Here is a 21,330-nt window from a genome sequence, read left to right as displayed (position 1 = left end):
GGCACAATTCAAACTTTCATTAAGCCAGAACGAGCTCTTCCCTGTTTTTCAATATCGGATTATTGGATGGTATCAGTTTCATTAAGTTTCTAGGGGGGCGATTCTCTCAGGAAACGGTGTCAATCAATGAATCGGTCCAAATTTATTTGGTAAAGCGCTCTTTTCGGAGAACTGTTTAACGCGTCTCGCCGAAAATGATGTGAACATCAAAAGGTCAGGTTTGTATGCTTTGTGTTGTTTTTTTTCCTCCCCTCTCTGTCTTTTCCCAAAGCTGCTTTCTCTTGTTAGTGTTAAAGGATTACCAGGCGTCTTAGCCATACCTACTATCTTTGGTCTTTCTTCATCCTCGTCCTCCTCTCTTTCTCTGTGAAAGTGCGGTGCGCGGGGCCAGCTCCCGCTCAGAGTCTATCACTGAGATTAATGGAGCCCTGTGGTGTTTGGCACAAAAAGCCAGTTGTCCGTTCACGCCTGACTGTGTCTGAGCTGAATAGCGTGTGAGCGGTGTGAGCTGTGTGTGCTGGCTTACAGCGCGGGGATAACGTTCCACTGGCATCTGCCCCAGGGGTCACCCCCACCCGCCTCGCGCACAACCTCCCAAGAGCACTCACTTTTTATGTCTTCTTAGCTCTCTTCTGCCAACTTTCTCTCAGGCTGTCCGTCATCCCCTATACCGTTTGCATGACCTTTTGTTTCATTTTACCAAGAAACTGATCATTATTTGTCCTGTGCTATACCATCTTTAAAAAAAATGGCTGGATTTATGGATTTCAGTCCATGTGTTTTGTGTTCATTTGTATGCTTTTCTAGTGTACTCTTCTAGAACTCCAGGGTTCTTGACTACATTTGAAAGAACCCTTTAAAGATTCTATATAAGGAGAAATGTCTTAAATGATTGGATAATCTAGTGATAAAGTATGTTTATGAGCTGCTTAATTCATACAATTTAATTAAACTTTAATTTATCAAAACTAAATCCATAAAATGATGCCATGATGGAAAGTCCTATAAGGTTCTATAAAGCACCTGACAGGAGAACTCTTTAAGCTTTTCTTCTAAGAGTGGCAGTGTTTTTCTTCCAGGAAAACTGACCAAAAATATTAAACCTGCAATAATTTATCTAATCTTGAGCTAGTTGCTTTCAATATAGCATAGTTCACTGATATGGCTATTTAAAAAAAAAAGTATATTTCGATATCGTGCCACCATTTCTTGTTTCAGTAGGAAGTAAAATATTGTTCAACAGTTTGAGGTTTGTACGATTTTTTAATGTTTTTTAAAAGTATTTTATGCTCAAGAATGCTGCATTTATTTGATCAATATAGTGAAATATTATTACAATTTGAAATAACAGTTTTCTATTTTAATATATTTTAAAATGTCATTTATTCCTGTAATGGCAAAGCTGAGGCTTCAGTGTCACATGATCCTTCAGAAATCATTCTAATATTATGATTTGTTGCTTAAGAATCATTTCTGATTATTATCAATGTAGAAAAATTGATTTTGTGGAAACTGTGATCATTTTTTTTTTCAGGATTCTTTGATGAATAGAAAGTTCAAAAGAACAGGATTTATTTGAATTTTTTTTGTAACGTTATGAAAGTCTTTAATGTCACTTTTGGTCAATTTAATGTGTCCTTGCTGAATAAAGTTAATTAAAGAATTAATTTATAAAAAAAAAAGAAAAGAAAAAAGGTGACCTCAAAGGTGAAACATAATGAGAGCAGTTCAGCACAGAAAGTACAAAATGTTTCGATCCAGAATATCTAGATGCAGGATTCAAACAGAAAATATTAGGTAATTTTTACATTTCCCGGCCTGGGAAATGTAATAAAATATGAAATGTCAGGGAAACAGTTTTTTCTTTTGTTTTGTAGGTTATGTAAGCTGTAAAATATTGCTTTGGCTAGTAATTGCTTTTTGTGAGTGTTTTTTGTTTTTGTTTGTTTGTTGGAAAACCCTTATTTGTTAGAGGTTGTCCTTACCTTGTTAGAGGTTGTCCTTAACACCCCCCCCCCCCCCCCCCCCCACACACACACACACACACAAAAAAAAGACATCCAGGAAAACACACAATAACACGAGGGCAACATTCTGCATTTGCTGGGTTCAGTCCGACTGTTTCTCGAAGATGTTCTGCACTCATTTGGTTTGTAAATGTGACGCCACACAGCACCTCCGGTTGACAGAAGTGAAACTGTAAGAGTGTGTGTGCGTGTGTAAGACTCCGGTCTCAGAAGCTCCACCACTAGAGGGTAGCTCTCCACCGCCAGCGAGCAACAGGCTCTGCCGTTTGAATGTCAGCGTTCCTGCTAATTGCCTCCTGTCTGTTTGTTGCTTGCTTATGAATTAGCTTCCGTTCACGGAACTAAATTATCCACCATTATTTAATTACACCTGAGTAGATGACGCTTTAATTGGCGGTTCCTGACTAGGATCTGATATGGCTTGAGCTGTATTAAATGGCTGTTTACTTTTCTGATAGCTAAAAGCATTAAAACGATTGCATGGTGGGATTACGCTTTGTTAATTGCCCGCGTTCATTAGTCCTCCATAAACTGCGAGGTAAAGCACTGGTACACAGTGGATGAGATAAAGACAAAGTCTTAAAGCATAATTTCACGTGGCAAATTAAAAGCCGCCTGTCTTGTTTTGCTGCCTCTACTCCAGAGGTTATTAAAGATTGCTCTCCACCAAGCACCCCGAGATCATATTGACAGGCTGTAATTAATACTAACCTTTCTAAGTCTAATGGAAAAGAAGTGAGCTCGAGCCTGTGATGAAAAGCATTTTTTTTTTTTTTTTGGCAGTGAAATTAATCATATCCCTTCTATATATTTCCAGCTAATCCTAAAGTCAATGAAGAACTGAAACAAAGGCTGCCGTCCCCTGTAAAGCACCATTGTTCAGAGACCACACCACAACTTGGGTAAAGATGCCTTCCTCGGCTCATTTTACAGTGTTTGTCAATGGCTTTCTTCCACATGTTACAATTAAGGACGATTTTTTAATATGTACGAAATGTTTATCAGTGTACATTGCAGGCGATGATTACACGCTGTAATATCTTTGCAGAGATGTGTTTTCTAAATCCAAAACGGTGTTACAATATTTAAAAATCGGCTGCTAGTTTAGTTTGTTCATCTTTAGTGGAATGCAAATGAATTTGATTACAGGTGCAATGCGTGTCAAGTTTATTGTGCATTGATGCATTGCTTTTGTATTTAAGCTATTATTTATGACTTGTAAAAAGAGTTGGCTCTGTCCTGTTTGGGTCCGAACTCTTGAAGGTCTTTGATATTTGCTTCATGTCCTAGCTTTACTCAGCGCTTTGAAACAAAACATGCAGGTCCTTCAAAGCAGTGTCATTGATGTACAGTTTGTCAATATCCTGTACCTGTCTTCACCTGAGTGTGTCAGACAGAGCGTCACACGGCACACTGCTGGTAGATATCGAAGGAGACTGGCAAAAAAAAAAGTGTGTTGATTTTATGTATTTGTTTTGCATCTGTTTTCAGATCCTCTTTTGGAGAAACTACCTCAGCTACATCCCAAAGTCAGAGTTTATCAAAAGCCCTGGAAGAAAAACTCATACAAGGTAATACCTTATATTTGGTGTGTGTCCATGATAATTACAATCCAATTACAACAAGTCATAACAAAAATATATCCCTTTTTGTCATTTCACAGTTATAAGACTCTTTGTAAATTCCAATATCTTGCCTCATTTGTTTATATGTAGATAATAGCGTTATAACCATATCCTGCCAGATTGTGTCTGTTTTCACGACTAAAGACTTGTTTTTTGCAAGCTTCACGTTGCTTAAATGCTCAATATTATGCATTAACAGTTTAAATGTTATTTATTTATTTATTTATCTATCTACGTAAACATTTATTTACATTATTCCATAATGCCGGGCTGATAAAAACTTTACCTAGGCCGTAACGCCGTGGAAGAGCCACTATTTAGATAGACTGGTTGGAATGACAATGAGAGATAAACAGAGTATTTACCAACCCTTCACCAGACGCTCCTGATATGCAAATTTATTCTGCCTCACTGCTCAAATATACATTTGGGCTGTTGGTGAAACACTTCAATCTTTTTGCAGGCGGTTAATCAGCCTGTGTTTGATTATTAGTGACAGACATTAGTGAGATGGCACGAGACTGTTGGAAGTTGTATTCTTTTATCAGTGGTGAATGGATTAAATGGCCATACAAGTGTCTGGTCATTTTTTGCCCCATTTATCACGTAAAATGTATTTTCACGATGTTGTGCACCATTCAGAATTGAGCTGAGAATACCTGTTAAATTGTAATTACGTTCCTGGTTTTGAACTGAATTTGAATTGAGGCAGCAAGCAGGATTCAGAATTCAAATTTGCATTTAATTAAAATGGAAGGAAATTCGAAGAAATTAACACAATTCACACAACATATTCAATATTTTTAAATCAGTGTTCTGTTTGTCTAATTGATATTAGTTATATTTAAGAATTTATCTCATTTAATTATATTTTTTTAACCTATTTTTATTATTATATTTACATTTATTGTATGGTCCACTATGGAACTTTTTTTAATTACCCAGGATTACCTCAAATAATTTATCCAAGATCTCTCCCATTTTGTTATGTTAGACAAATGTTGGACTGTATTGAGTTTCTTTGAATTACAATTTAGTAAATTTCTCTTCCTCTCATTCCATTTCAACCTCATGTGGCCAATTCAATTCAAATTCACACTTGTGAATCGAAAGGGAGCCAATTCTTCAGTTCTGAATTTGCTCTTAGTGTTGGGTTTAAAACGAGAGTCCTTTCTCACTTGGTTCCCATAGGAAATGGGCCTTTACTTTGCACGCTTAGATTAAAAGCCTCGCTCACCCCATTTGTGAGGGAAATGGCGCTTTAAACACACATTCTCAGGGGCAGTTACCTTTGTGAGAGACACCCAGAGAGGGAGATAAAATTAAAGAAGTAACCCAGGTTAGGGAACAATGTATCCAAAAGTCGCATATTTGCAGTGTGACAAAGGGCTCCTATAAGTGTGTTTGGCGTTATTATTCATGGTTTGAATTTGGTGTTTGCACGGGTGAGTCTTACGGGGAATACTAATAACTGTCTCCAGCAATCCTGAGAGCAGAGCCCTAGCAACAAAGCCATGAGGCAGACCTCCCTGATCTCGACTTCAAAACCTGACCTTTCGCTAAATAATTGTGGCGGCTAAGCTGGAGCTTTTTGGACATCGTGGTCGCAAGACTCGAGCATCACAACGCATTTATTAACGCAGAATGATTCCTCCCTTTTTTTGATGCTTTTGATTTAACCGCTCCGTGTTTGAGTTTTGCTCAATTTGAATTGCATTGATGTTGAACTGATTTATGTATATTTTATAATCGGAAGACAGCCACTCTGCTTTTTTTTTTGTGTAGCACTTGACCCTGTGCATGCACTTAGCGCTACTATCTGTTTGATTTGCTTGTAGATATAAAAGCTGGAGTGTGTTTTTTTTTTTCATGCTATAATGAAACCATTTGGTGGTTGATTCCACTGAAAAGTGTAAACATTTTGGCTTTGTGGCGTTATCAAAACATTGTTCTGTTTGTTGAACATCCCGACCAGCCCAACCCAGCAACACTGATTCAACCAATGGCGTGAGTTTGGGGGCTGTTTGGCAGACCAATGGCAGACATGGGGTGTGTTCAGGAAACCAGTTTGAAAGACATTATAACTGTATTTGTACCATAAATTACACATTTAATAACACCCTCTGCTTCTCGCATTACAATTCCAACCTTTGTATCTTGACCAAATCTTGACCAGTTTTGCCATCACAAATTTGCACTCGTTTAAAATGTCTCTGATACAAGGGCCGTCGCTCTTCAGTTCTGATCACAAACAACCCGGGGTACATGCAGCTTTCCCTGAGGAGCAGAGCGCGTCTTCAGAAAAGCTGCCAGAGAGACAGGCCTCTGTGTTTGCCTCTCCGCCTGCATCTCTGGCCCTGAGCGCTACAGAAACATTGACAGAAGACCTCGTTTCCCCCTCCTGCCAGTCACTCGGCATGGATCGCCACATTTCCTCGTGAAAGACGGCCAGACCTAGTTTCCTTTTCAGAGAGCTGACGCAAACCAACCAACAGAGCCGCCTTTCAAAACCGTCAGACTGTAATCTCACAGCAGTAGAATGGAAGTCTTATGTGTTATGGTTGCAATGTCTTTCTTGTGGGTTTTCCTTTCGTTTAGCTTCTAAAGGATGTTAAAATACTCTCTTTTTTAATATGCAGAGTCAGATGATTTCTCTGAGTGGTGTAATTACTGTGGAGCTTTTAAAACATGCTTTATTTATTTGAGCATCCCAACATTGAAGCAACCAATTGCATTAGTTTGTGGCAGGACTATATGTTTGGCCCACCAATGACAGACAAGGGGAATGTTCAGAAAACCTGTTTGAGAACAATCACTATTTTTTGCGCTTTTGCACTAGCTTGTAATTGTGTTGGATAAAAGAAACTTTGGAAGGAATTTTCACCCAAAAATTTAAATTCTGCTATAATTTACTCTGCTACCTATTTATGCTTCTTTCTTCACAGTTAAAGTCAGTAGTGATCAGGGTCTGTTAAGATCCAAAAATAAATAAAAGCTCCATAAAATCTAAGTCATTTGTTTGAGGAAAGCTGAAGTTGTTGTTGTTTTTTTGTGTGTGATTTTTCCATTGATTATCTTCCCTCAACTGCAGCTTAAAAGTCATGTATGTTTTTGTTTATTCAGATATGGCAAGTCAAAAATGATCACACCAGATTTTAAGTCGTTTTCTCATAACCAATCAAAGCATGCCAAATCTGAATCTTTGGATAAGGTTATTGAGAGCAATGGCTGTAGTGAATATTTTCATTGAATGACAAATACAAAGTTCTGTCATGAAACTCTAGATGGCGCAGGCTTATAGGTCCTTAACTCAATCTGCTTGCAGTCACATCATTCTCTATAGGCCACAGCTGATTGGTTCCTGATGTATCAGTAGCCAATGAGCTCGCTGCTGAACCTTCAAATACTTGGTCAGCATTTTCTGTAGCAGTTGCAGTGCGCCTCCAGAAACCCTCCACCTTCCCCAGCTCCACATGTACTACGGGTAATTCATGCACGCTATATTGTACAGCGGCAGCATGTCGTGTTTGTGTTGGCAGTAGCAAGTCCCGTACTTGCTCTGCCGCGGTAGCAGCAACAATAACCAACAGCTGCAGCAGAATAGCAGATTAATTCTGTCCAGACCAAACATTAGCCCATTTCACACAGCAATCCCGGTAAAATACTGTAAATTACTCCGAAACTTATTTACCGGTAAATTCAAAAATGTGCGATTCACACAAGCAACAGCGTTCTGACTTTTTACTGGTAACAGACCATTCACACATAAGTTCCAAAGTACCGGTAAACTCTGTGATGTCATTAACCGAAAGTGACCTCTAAAGTTGTTGACAAATCTCTTCATCCGCCCGGACGAGTAGAAGCGCTTTAGTTTGGGTGTCACTCAAATTTGAAGACATTTGTAAACGGTGGTGATCAAACGTGTCATAATTTTATGAATGGCCCAGAGCCGTTGCTCTTTCAACGGCTTCTGATTGGCCCAAATCACATCTTACGTCAGTGCGTTCTTACCTCATACGTGCAAAATATTAGTAATATTAATTCCGCGTTCATACAGCGCATATAGCGGTAATTTACTGGTAATGTTACAACTTCCCTTACTGGTGAATTGCCAGAACCAATTTACCGGTATATTTTCACAAAAGGTCATGTTCACATATGATCTATTACCTAATTTAGCAGTAAAGACTGTATGTGTGAAAGGGGCTAGTGTCATATCCATTACCATGCCAAATACTCAAGAGAGTTGTCATGACAGAACTTACATTTCACTCTGTTCCTCACACAAAGCTATGGTATAACGGTAATAATCCGAGGTGGCCAAACTTTTTATTAACCCCAATCCCCAATCAATTAGGTAATAATTTTTTATCTTTTTGTGTTATTGTGGTTCTTTCTTGCTCTGTTTTTTCACGCAGTATCTAAGACTCCAGGGCCCAGAGAAGGTTTGCCGCTCAGACCCCCTCCACCTCCACCCGTGCCAGGCCCAGTTGCAGCTGAAGTGAGAATCATGGAGGAGGAGAGACGCTCTCCACAAAGACCCGCAGCACAGCAGGAGCAGGATATTACAGAGACAGCCAGCAGTCCGGTCCACACACCTCACGTCAGCAGTGCAGGGTCTGCAGCGCTCAGGTCAGGAGAAGAGAGAGACTTTAGCTGTCATGTGTGTGTGTATATATATATATAATAATTTATATATACAAAATAATTATACACAGTACAAACACATAATGTAAACACAAACTTATTTGGATGCGTTTAATCACGAATATAGAATAAATATAAATATTTGCATATTTTTTGTATATTTTAATGTTTTTAAAAGTTATTTTTATTCTATTTTATGTAAAAATGCCTTCATTCTGTCAAATATTCAAATAATAAATATATTTAAATAATGAGTCAAGAAGGTAAAATGGCACTCTGGACATTTTCAAATGGCGTGCATTGCATTGTGGTACACATTATACTATGCAGTGTGCTCTGCTCTATAGCACACATTTTGGTAAAAGTAGTAATCCAACTGTTCCATGTCTGCAATTTTTTTTATTCATGCTCAGTATTCATATTGCATGGTCATTTCTTTAGGTAGCGGCCATTGCAAACATATCCTATATGCAACAGTTGTTTAGTTTCACCAGTCTTGATTACTATTGAGAAGGCCTTTAAAGAATGTGTATATAAGCAGTAATATCCACTTTTAGCATCGTTGTCCATTGTAAGATGATTTTAATTATATCACAGCGTGAATCGTCCTGTGATAAATATAGATTCCAATGCATTTTCTTTGCCTCCTTAATAAGAGCTGAATCGAATTCTTGGCTACAAGAGGGAAGTAATTTACCCTGCAATACAGTGCAGTAATACTTTAATATTACCTTAAAGGTCAACTGTATGATTTGACTAATATCTCAAAGTAAATAAGTCACAGTAATATTCTTGAAAGTGGGAGACCGCATCCCTTGTGTATTTGATAATTGCATGTCAGAATGTGAATGTGATTCATTTTTTGTTGCCCGTTTGGGAGTCTAATATAAGAGCGTTTCTAATGAACTTTTGTCTTTTCTGAAGGCATACTCATGAGGACCAGGGAAATTCCAAAGTTACCAGTGACTCCAAAAAGCAAGTGCCAGTTCTGGATAAAGAGAAAAACATATCCTTCCTCTTGAAGGCGCTGGATTCTCTTAGAGACCTCAATAAGAAGGTGAATTCACACATTAAGAAGTTCTTAAAGTCTGTGCCTAATTAGTCTTTCGCCAAGGCTGAATTTTTACTTGAGTTGATTTGGAAACTGTTTTATAATCTGCATATCCATTTAGAGACAAGACTAGCTCCTTCTGAAATCCAGGGGGTTAGTCCTGTACTTTTTGAAAGATTTTTAAAACTCTGAAAGTTTTAATCTCCGGGTCTGGCGGTAGCACTTTTAGCATAGCTTAGCATAGATCTTTGAATCTGATTAGACAGTTCCTTGATTATTACGCAGGAATGAGAGTATAATTCCTAGTCATATCGGCCTAGAAAATCGCAACTTTTAATTTTCTGACGGTCTTAGTACATGATGTAATTACAGAAGTCAAGTTTTAAATAGGAAAAATATCTAAACTCTTTGGTAATTTTTTTGAGAGAGATGCTAACGGTCTAATCAGATTAAATGATCTATGCTAAGCTATGCTAAAAGTGCTAAAAGCGAACATGGGCGTATTTCTTCACACTCAATCGGTCGTCTTATTATCTAATGGCGCTAGTGTCCTAATGATACATCCCAACTTTAGGTAGTTAGTTAGCTAATGTTGCCAAGTCAACCGGCATTGGGTTGAAAACTCAATGCTGTGCTGATTGCAACAATTTCTGTTTCCATTGTAACAGTGAGTTCTGTGATTGGTGACGTTTGCTTCAGGATTGTGGGTACTTGAAAAATGACCAAATTCCCAGAGAAGTTAGCGCTTAATTCCCACCATAATATTAAATTATAGGCTTCTATTATAGGCCTATTCATTCGTGTAAGCCGTATAACGCGGGCTTGTTTATTCAATAGTATTCACGCCCCGAAAGTAATGTAGTTGAGTGTAACGAAGGGTCTCCGAATGCAAGTGGTCACAGAAGACTCATTTGAAACACGTGATAACGGTAATGTGTCTTGGCTGACAACTTGTGATTGGTTCACCAAAAATGCATCTTAATACCTGGTGGAAACAGGCGATTTCCGGGATTTTGTTTATAATTTGCAGGCATCAGGGAGCCGCTATCAATATACGGGATACTCCCAGACCTTCCTGGAGAGGTGGGATGTCTGCATTTCATTCTGCTTTATATTCTTGCGGCATCATTGTCCTTTAAGAAACATCAGAAATAGAGCCTTGAAATTGTATTAGTGTCTTTGGCAAATCTACACCCATCTGGAGTTTGAGGGGCCGGAGAGAGGGGGAGACCCTCTCAAACGACTGTAATTGATGTCCATGGTTTGCAAGTAGTTGTGACTCCTGACAGAGGGGCAGGAACATGTCCCAAGAGTGTGTTTTTGCTGGCAGTGATCTGAGAGAGCCCTTTGAGGACTCTGGCCTCGACACATCATGTTTTCAAAGTCCCTGAGGACAAAAACAATCGGGATGAAAATATTTAAGACAGGAGGTTAAATCTATCATTCAGATGCTCGTAAAATATCACCAATGCAGATTTACAGCCAAGACACAACAGTTCCTCTTTTTCTATAGAAGACATCCTGAATTATATAAAGTAGTGGTTCAAATACAAAAGCGTGACTGTGGTTATGAAGTTGTGGTTGACTGATTTGAGCTTTTCAATAAATGCTGGGTGGCCAATGGGTGATATATATATATATATATATATATATATATATATATATATATATATATATATATATATATATATATATTTATATTTATATTCCGTGATGGCAGGATTTGATTTAATACATTTAGTTTTTTTCAAATTCTGCCATAACATATGTTTATACTTTACAAATAGATTTAATGTTCACAATTTAAAAGTGTGTTTTACTTTATTTCCTGCACAATACACTACCATTAAAAAGTTTGTAGTCCGTGTTTTGAAATAAATAAATACTTTTCTTATTCAGCAAAGTGTATAAGATTTACATTGTTACAAAAGATTAGAATTTCAAATAAAGACTGTTCTTTTGAAATTTGAATTCATCAAAGAATCCTGAAAAAAATCCTGAAAAAAAAAAATCACAAAAATATTAAGCAGCACAACTGTTTTCAGCATTGATAATAATTATAAATGTTTATTGACCAGCAAATCAGCACATTAGAATGATTTCTGAACGGTCATGTGACACTGAAGACTGGAGTAATGATGCTGGAAAGTCAGCTTATAAATTGAAATAAAAACGTATTTTAAATGTATAATAATTGTTCACAATTTTAATATTTTTACTCTTTTTTCATGCGCATAAGTGGCTACTTTCAAAAATATAAAAAAAATTACTTGCCGATCCTAAACTTTTAAACAGTAGTGTTTGTTAAAAAGTTTTGCAGTTTCATTAAGAATTTTTTTTTTTTTGGTAGATTTATTTTTGTTGTCCTCATCAGTGTGACAGGGCTAAACTCACACACATGTGACTTATACAGTTATCCTGATTTTGTGTGTATCTGTAGCTCCGGGACAAGTTGGCGCTCAAGGAGAAAGAGTTGGAAACCAAGCTCCTGGACTCTCAGCTACAGGAGGCCGATCTGGAGGCACGAGCCAGCGAGAGAGCAGCAGGTACTGTAGGCTGAAGAGAAGGATAGAGGAATGCTTGGAGAGAAGAAAGAATAAGTAGACTGTTCATTATGGCAAATGTACCTTTATACGCTTCAGACCAACCGTTTTATGTGAGGTCTGAGATTGCATAGATCTCCAAATGTAAAGGTCTGACCTTCCAACACAGTCGAAAGATAAACACTTTTAATGAATTAGTTGGTACATGTCAGGAGAACCCGGGAAAAGCACACTTTGACATTTGTAAACATAAACCAATATGTCTAACACAAAGCGCCCTCATCAGGAGTGATCATTCCTCTCCGTAACTGATCATTTTGTCAATGAAATCTACACGCTTCTCACCTTTGCTGAACAAATATTTAAATTTAGCCGATATTCACTTTTCGGTTGATCTTAACTAGCTAAAAAGCGCCATTTCACAGTTTGTTAATTAAACGAAAATACTTGACACGTGACACATGTGACACAATTAGGAAGCCAAATTTTTCATTTAATAAGGCGATGGTAATGCATGTATTCACCGCCCTCATTTCAATTTGATTTGTATGGTTCAGGTCGGAGATGTTTAATCAGCAAATTCTAGCAATATTGATTTGCTTTGTGAACTTTGTAGTGGCTTAGTGTGGGGAATGACTGTTTATCGTTCAGGAAAGAATTGATGTGGTTTGATGGATAACAGTGCCGCTTTCGGTGGGATTAGAGATGGTGCCAAGAACCGTTTGGTAATGCCCAAATCCTCTGGATTTTACCAAATTGTCATCTCAATTCTTAAATTTGGTGCAGGTCAGGTTGGCTGCGTGAATTAAAATCAAAGGTTTGAATATACTTTGCTTAGTTTTTCATTTGTTTTTATTCATTAGTTTGTTCATTCCTTCGTTTATTCATTTCTTTGTTCCTTCATTGTTTGCTATTTTGTTCATTCCTTTATTTGTCTTAACTCCTTTTTTCATCCATTTAGTCATTTATATTGACAAAATTGCTTTAAAAATTGGCTCATGGATCATTTACCGGTAGTTTGTTAGTTTATTTCATTTATGTTATTTGCTCATTTATGAATTTCTAAATGTTTGTTTGTTCATCCTTTTGTTCGTTCTGTCAGTCATTTATATTGGCAAGTGGTCTTTGTTCATAATACTTTGGAAATGCTCATGGATCATTTTGCTCTTTAGTTTGCATTCGTTTGTTTGTTTATTTGTCCATTTATATTTGTTAGCTATATTCGGTTTTTCATTAATTAATTAATTAATTAATTCATTGGTTGTTTTTTCCTTTATTCATTCAGTCAGTCTGTCTTTCTTTCTTTCTTTCTTTCATTCATTAATTAATTGGTTATGTGTTCCTTTATTCATTAATTCATTCATTCATTGGTTGGTTGTGTGTTCCTTCATTCCTTCAGTCATTAATTCATTGGTTGTGTATTCCTTTATTCAGTCAGTCAGTCTTTCTTTCTTTCTTTCTTTCTTTCTTTCTTTCTTTCTTTCTTTCTTTCTTTCTTTCTTTCTTTCTTTCTTTCATTCATTCATTGGTTATTCGTTCCTTTATTTATTCATTCATTCATTCATTCATTGTGTGACATGTTCCTTTATTCATTCATTGGTTGTGTTTCTTCATTCATTCATTCATTCATTCATTCATTCATTCATTCATTGTGTGACATGTTCCTTTATTCATTCATTGGTTGTGTTTCTTCATTAGTTCCTTCATTCATTCATTCATTCATTGTGTGACATGTTCCTTTATTCATTCATTGGTTGTGTTTCTTCATTAGTTCGTTCATTCATTCATTCATTCATTGGTTGTGTTTCTTCATTAGTTTGTTAATTCATTCATTCATTCATTGGTTGGTTGTATGTTCCTTTATTCACTCATTCATTAATTCATTCATTAGTTGTGGGTTTGTTTGTTTGTTTGTTTGTTCGTTCGTTCATTCATTCATTGGTTGTGTGTTCCTTTATTCAATCAATCAGTCATTCATTCACTCATTCATTAGTTGTGCGTTTATTTGTTTGTTCGTTCGTTTACTCTCATTCATTCATTCATTGCTTGTGTGTTCCTTTATTTATTCATTCAGTCATTTATTTATTTCAGTCAATTATATTTGCTTGCAATCTTTGTCTCTATTGTTGCTTGGAGACTCATATGCCCTTGGACCTTTTTGTTCGTTCATCGTTTGTTTGTTCACATGTTTGTTCATTTGCTTGTTTGTTCGTTCATTAGTTCATTCATGCATTGACTAGGGGCCTTCATTTCCAATATTGTTTTGGAATTGCATACGTCAGCACGCCTGAGGGCCTTCTGAGTCCTGCAGGTCAAACACAGTCATGTTTGTCCTCCTATATGAGGATATTTTTCTGATGGTTTCTGACATCCATGAGCCTGGTGTAATTGCTCACTGTTCCCGTACAATGTTGATAAACCAGAGTGTTTCCATGCTGAAATTTCATAAATAAAATGTCTCCACAGTCTCCAAGAGGCTGGAACTCTGACTTCAGGGTGTTGCTGCTGTTTTTATTGCTCTGGGCACTCACACACACAGACACATGCACACACACCTCCCCAGGGGAAACTGTCTTCTCAAAATAAGGCTCACTTAGAGTTATTAATACTTATGCCATAGTGTTTCAACTGCAATAACCTCTTTCCCGAGGAGCTTAGCCTTGTTATTGTGCAGCTGGAGCTCTGGAGTGCAATACCAGAATAACACCCCCCCCCCCCCCCCCCCCCTCTCTCTCTCTCTCTCTCACTCTCTCTCTCTCTCTCTCTCTCAGCGTTAGTGGAGGAAATCTATAAGGCTCAGAGGGAGAGAGACCAGGCTGTGATGGCCAGACTGCGTCTGGCTAACGAGGAGAGGGATGAAGCTTTACTCCGGGCCAAGAAGCTTCAGGAGGCGACGCTGGAGTATGTGTTGTTCAAACCTCTTCCAAAACAGACCCTCAGTTCAGCCTGTCCAACTACATTCATGCTGCTCTAGTCATTTCTCTTCTCTCAAAGGAGATCCCCACATAATGAAAATCTATAATCTCGATTTGCAATTTTCACACGCTCAAGTGGCATCATACTCAAATTAGGCTGATATCTCGTTGGGCCTTGTTTATATAAAAATAAATAAATAAGCATAACGAATTTCTAGTAAAATTAGTGTTTTCCCTTTGACTTGAATATTATCTATGTAAAACAAAAACAAATGTTGTTATGTGAATGAGGCCCATTATAAAGCCATGGCCTAGTGGTTGGGCGGTGTAGCTAAACTATACTGTTTATTGACATTTTTCTGTCAATATTCCATATATATGTCTTCATAAATACACTATCGTTCAAAAGTTTGGGGTCATTACTATTTTTCTAAAGAAATTTATATTTTTGTTCAACAAGTAGAAATAAAATTGACTGTAAATACTTTTACAGTCAGCATATTAGAATGATTTCTGAAAGATCATGTGACACTGAAGACTGGAGTAATGTGGCTGAAAAATCAGCTTTGTCATCACTGGAATAAATTACATTTTAAAATATATTCGAACAGAAAACATTTTATTTGAATATGTCACAATATTACTGTTTTTACTGTATATTTTATCAAATAAATGCAGCCTTGTTCAGCATTAGAAACATAAAAACCCCTAAAACTTTTGAATGGCAGTGTAAAAGCATATAACTTCCATTTATGTATTTGGCTGGCACTAATACACAAAGCGATCAACATTGTATAACATTTTATCAGTTCATACATTCCCTGGTAGTCGATCCCATGACCTTGGTGTTGCTAGCTCCAAGTTTTACTGTTTGAAAGCATTTTTGAATGGGGACACAAACAATTTTTTAACTAGTTCAGTGAAACTGAAAATCTTATACTGAAAATAAATGGAACCTCACAACGCTTTAATTACAATCAAAATGTAAAAACATATAAAGTTAAAAATATATAAAACACTAATTTCTCTCTTTTTATCTATTTATCTTTATCTAAGTCATGAAAAGGCATTATATTTGGTGGTGACATTATGATACTACAGAAAAGTAGTACTTTTTAAAACTTTTAATTTTTTTTATCGGTGATGAATAGTTAACTCAAAAACATGCATTTTATGATCTGGAAGCGTCTGTGAGGTGATAAACAGAAAGCCTCGGGTTTTGTTAGTCCAAGTGCCTTAAAGGTTTCTCATCTTTTTTTAAAGGCAGTGGATTTAAGAGTTTGAGAAGCACGCGAGGCATGCGGCTTTACCCACCGTCGCGATGGGAAGCTGCTTTGTTCTTCCTGCTAGAGGACAAGCTGAATGAACAGACAAGGGTTTGAGGGGAAATCCAATATCGACTGGTTTGGAAATATATCAGAGGGGTGTGACATTTCTTAAGAGTCCCCCTCATCCTAGTACCGGCATGTCAGTCAGAAGTTCCACTGTGTAGGAAATCAATCGTGCTTTAGGCCTGTGGATATTTACCGTTTACTGTCCCGCCTGCTGGCTCCTAATTAATATGATCTTCTTCCTTGTATGTTTATCTGGTGCTGTTGTTAGATAATAGGCCTTTCAAAGCGAATATTGCCCTGTGCCCTCCAGGGGATGGGAGAAATTATATCCTGTTTAAAACCGGTTGTGGTTTTGAAAAATAGCTTTGTAGACGTCAGCGAAGAACCTAACAACGGGTTGTTAAAAGAAAAAGAAAAAAGTATTTACGGTACAGATAAGTTTGTTCTTTATTGCTCAATATCCTTTTCCAGGGGTATTCGTCACCTTACACCCTGTTTAATATTTCAGTCTGCCTCATGATTTATTGATAGTTCTCTCAAACGTACCGCAATTATCGAGAGGCATGAAATGCGTTTTCCGGATCTCTTCAAAATCTAATTATAAAATCGCGTCCCTCTCTTTGCTGCGTTCGAGGGCTCCATTCTGGCCCCTCTCTCAAAAAAAAATATGATAATTGATAGCCAAGTGGAATCCCATTATCTTTTGGGGAATATAGATGCACGTGTTCTAAGCCCTTATTTTCAGAGGTCACTCTTGGGTCCATTGTGTGAATGAGTATGTACCTTTATAATGGATGGAGATCCATGTAATGCCTTTGTAAATGAGTGGAGGGTTGTTGTTTTTTCTGCCTGGCGGCTGATGGAGGAATTCGATTTGCTCTTAAAGGAGCATCGCACCAGCAGAGCGGATTTTTCTGCGATTCATCTGCTGTCTTTCTCAATAAATCCAAAAAAAAAAGTCTAAGTCCAAAAGAGACCTAAGTCCTATGCTTTGGATTGACTATACCGTTCTGTTTCTTGAGCAGCAAATCTTAGAATGATTTCTGAAGGATCATGTGACACTGAAGACTGGAGAAGGGTAACACTTTATAATGAGGTTCATTAGTTAACATTACTTTAATTAACATGAACTAAGAATGAACAATAACTGAATGAATTCAGCATTTATTTATCTTAGTTCATATTCAAATCAAAGGTTGTATTTGTTATCATTAGTTAATGCACTGTGAACTAACATGAACAAACAATGAACATAGTGTATTTTTATTACGTTAAGTAATATTAATAATATACGTACTAACATTAACAAAGATTAATAAATACTGTAACACATGTATTGCTCATTGTTAGTTCATGTTAGTTAATACATTAACTAATGTTAACTAATGAACCTTATTGTAAAGTGCTACCGGCTAGAGTAATGATGCTGAAAATTCAGCTTTGCATCTCAGAGATAAATTACATTTTAATATATATTCAAATATACAAAAGTTATTTTAAATTATAATATTATTTAACAATATTACTGTTATACTTCATTTTTGATCTAATAAATGCAGCCCAGGTGAGCATGAAAAATAATAAAAAAATCAGTTAAACAATTAAAAATCTTACCAACCCTAAACTTTTATTATGTTTTTAATATTTCTAATTAAATTTCAAATAATATTATACATTTTCTAAAAATCCTATACCTTTTTGTTTATTTCCTTTAAAAAAAGGTGTGATCTCAGACCTTTGGACCCCATTGTATATATTTCATACATTTATTGCAAAACCTCAAGATTTTACTTCCCATGTCGTTGATCTACACATTAGCCATGAGCAAACTTTGTGACTGTGCATTTGTTATAGAGGTCCATATGAAAAACCCCTCAAAATCATAAATATTTCCACCAGTTTGTGACCCGCGTGTCTCCAGGCATTCGGCTCCATAATTACTGTTGTCTTTGCCTTTATAAAGATGCTCATGGCAGGTGTGGCACAAAAGGTTTCAGGCCTAATCCGTCTCTCCGTTTCCCCACACATATGAACAATTGATCCCAATAGTCATATAAAGTAGTAAACATTAATAACTTAACAATTCGCTGTCAGTTTTGAGCAGAATGGGCATAACAGTGGAATAACAGCACGAGCGGGTGGCATTTTTAATATCTCCGAGTGTGTCTTCTGCTTTCATACCAAAACCCACAGAATGCAATTACTGGATTTGGGAAGTGATCTCATTTTGCAGAGTGACATAAAGGAAACTCAAGGAAGCTCACTACATTTCATTTATCTACTTCTCTCTCTCACGTTTTCTCTCTCTCTCTCTCCATCTCTCTCTAGGCTGGAGAATATTAAACCTGAAGAAAGTGATGTGGTAAGCCGTCCTCACTGGAGAATTTCATCTCTGATTGTTCTGTGTACCCTTTTTGTCCAACTGTCTTAAATGAAAAAAACAGCCACAGGAAAGGCTTGTTTTGATGCTTACTTCAGTTTCTTAATTTTCACATTAACACGAATGATATCTTAAATCATGTAGCTTAGGAGTGGTTTCTAGTACTTTTCTAAGCAATCAGACGTACCTGGTGGACAATACAATAATCAAATCATACCTTAGACTTGCATTGAAATGTGCTTCTATTGACAGCTGTTTAATGGATGTTAACATCTCCAGTCGCTGATGTCTCTTTCATTGAAAATAGTCACTTAATGCATTAACTAACAGACTAACAATGAGCAATATAGTTTATATATCCTTTGTTAATGTTAGTTAATGAAAATGTTAATGTTCATTTTTGTTACATCACAGTACATTATCTAATGATAATAGATACAACTTTGGATACTAAAAATGTTGTAAATGTTGAGATTTACGACATTAACTAAGATTAATAAATGCTGTAGAAGTATTGTCCATTCTTAGTTCATGGTAACTAATGTAGGTAACTAATGTTAACAAATAAAACCTTATTGTAAAGTGTTACCCAAATTTCTAAGATATCAACATGATCAAAACTTTGATGAAAAACTTCTACTACACACCCTCTGTCGTCTGATTGATAGTTTATACTTTTTTTTTAGCAAGTGAAGGACCTTTTAGTATTATTCTAAAACGCTTTGAAATCTTTACTGATTTTTCTAATGTAAACCTAAGAATAACTTTAATATTGGTAGTGATATTTCAATATGAACACTTACTGGACTGAAGCAACTTAGGTTTACTTGATCATCCATTATCTATTATCATTTTATTTCAAGTAAAATCTTGTTAAATGTATCAACAGTGCTTACAAATTGTAATCAGTTACTGATTCCAAATTACATGTAAAAAATTTAGTTAATAACTTAATCCGTTACATTACACAAGTTAAGTTGTAAGTCAATATTAAGTTGATATAATCAGACTACTTTTTGTTTGTTTGTAGATTACTTTTGCCTAACTCGTTTATCACATTGATCTGAATAGGAAAATCTTGTACCATATAAAATAAAACTATAAAGAGAAAAAAAGTATTATTTGATGATCTCTCAATCATCATTGTATTGCATTGCATAATAATAAAACTAAGCATTTAAATATAATTGTACTAAGTAAGACACATTATTGAGAGATAAAGAGTGACAATTGATATTTACATGCATTATATTTTGTAAGTAGTCTGCTATACTGATATAAAGATCCCATTGATTTAAAAGCTATGATTATTTTAGTTTTTGACCATATAATAATAACCCCAAATCTAGAAATTTTGGCACAATTGTAAAAATGCAATAGAATCAAGAATCTGGGATTTGTAATTCCCTTTAAACTTTTATTTGACTGAAAAAAGTACAAACATTTCCAATGTTTTCACTGAAAAACTTTATTGTATTTCGTAAATATAAACACATAAAAAATTTGATGGCTGCAAACACACTTCAAAAAAAAAGTTGGGACAGAGGCACATTTACCACTGTGTCACATCACTTTTCATTTTAACTGCACTTTTTAATCATTTGGGAATTGAGGATACTAATTGTTGCGGTTTTGCAAGTGGATTTTTTGCCCAATCTCCCCCTGATAGAAGACAGCTCCTCAATGGTCCGTGGTCATAGTCTGATTCTCCTTTTCATGATGGACCATACATTTTCAGTAGGAGACGGGCAGTCAAACACATCCACTGTACGGTGTCTACGAAACCACTCTGTTGTAGCATGTGCAGAATGAGGCCTGGCATTGTCTTGCTTCCCTGGAAAGATGTCATCTTGATGGCAGTTTATATCTCTGTACAATCCAAATATATGCCTCCACGTCAATAGTACCTTCACACACATTCAAGTCACCCATGCCGTTTGAACTGATGTACCCCATACCCCATGCACCCCATATTCTGCATGTTTTTCCTTAAAAACGAGCTGAAACGTGGACTCATCTGACCACAGCACACATTTCCACTGCGTTTTGGATCGTCTGAGATGATCTCGGGCCCAGAGAACTCGCCGGCATCTCTGCATTGAACTGATGTATAGCTTTCTCCTTGCGTAACAGAGATTCAAGTGGCATCCTTGATGCAGTAAAAGACTGTTAGGTGACAACAGTTTTCCAAAGTACTCCGCAGCACATGTGGCTATATTTAACAGAGTAGCATGATGGTTTCTCATGCAATAACATCTGAAGGCTCAAAGGTCACGCTCATTCAACAGAGGTTTCTTGCTTTGCCCTACACAGACTGAGATTTCTCTGGATTTCATGAATCTTTGGTAGATGGTGATATGTGGCACTCTTTCACAATACCCTCAGTCAGTCAGTCATATTTATTTATAGAGCACATTTAAAAACAACAGCTGTTGGCCAAACTGCTGTACAAAGTGTAAACCAGTATTCAAATGAGTAAACATAAAACCACAGATAAACAATGCACAATACAATACCACTACGCCCACTTATGACCATAAGCAGCGGTAAATAAGTGGGTTTTAAGCAAAGATTTAAAATCAATGTATGTTGGTGCAGTCTTTATATAAGATGGCAGATTGTTTCAAAGCTGTGAAGCGGCCACTGAAAAGGGACGATCTCCTTTTAATTTTAAACGTGTCCTTGGAACAGTCAGCTTTTCCCTCATCTATTACCAGTTCACTTTTTTATTGTGGACTGTTTCAGTTTAACTTGGATATTCTGTCAGCTTTTCACTTTTATTTTTCCTCTGTCACAACCTTTTTGGAG

At 36.5% G+C, this 21,330-nt stretch overlaps 1 protein-coding gene across 4 annotated transcripts in view; it reads left to right on the top strand.

The window, feature by feature from the left end:
* mipol1 (mirror-image polydactyly 1) overlaps positions 1-21,330 on the top strand; it is an 88,969-nt gene that overhangs the window by 27,860 nt on the left and 39,779 nt on the right. For all 4 annotated transcript variants that reach the window (XM_079633130.1, XM_079633129.1, XM_079633127.1 and 1 more), the window contains 7 exons: positions 2,845-2,929; positions 3,519-3,598; positions 8,071-8,284; positions 9,224-9,356; positions 11,791-11,896; positions 14,665-14,794; positions 18,471-18,504. In XM_079633130.1, coding sequence (XP_079489256.1) covers positions 2,845-2,929; positions 3,519-3,598; positions 8,071-8,284; positions 9,224-9,356; positions 11,791-11,896; positions 14,665-14,794; positions 18,471-18,504 — 782 coding nt within the window. The remainder of the gene's footprint in view (positions 1-2,844; positions 2,930-3,518; positions 3,599-8,070; positions 8,285-9,223; positions 9,357-11,790; positions 11,897-14,664; positions 14,795-18,470; positions 18,505-21,330) is intronic.

This window comes from Phoxinus phoxinus (assembly GCF_949152265.1).
Source record: "Phoxinus phoxinus genome assembly, chromosome: 13".
NCBI classification, from domain to species: Eukaryota; Metazoa; Chordata; class Actinopteri; order Cypriniformes; family Leuciscidae; genus Phoxinus; species Phoxinus phoxinus.
Note: the sequence above shows the minus strand (reverse complement) of the source record. Positions and strands in the feature narration are given on the sequence as shown.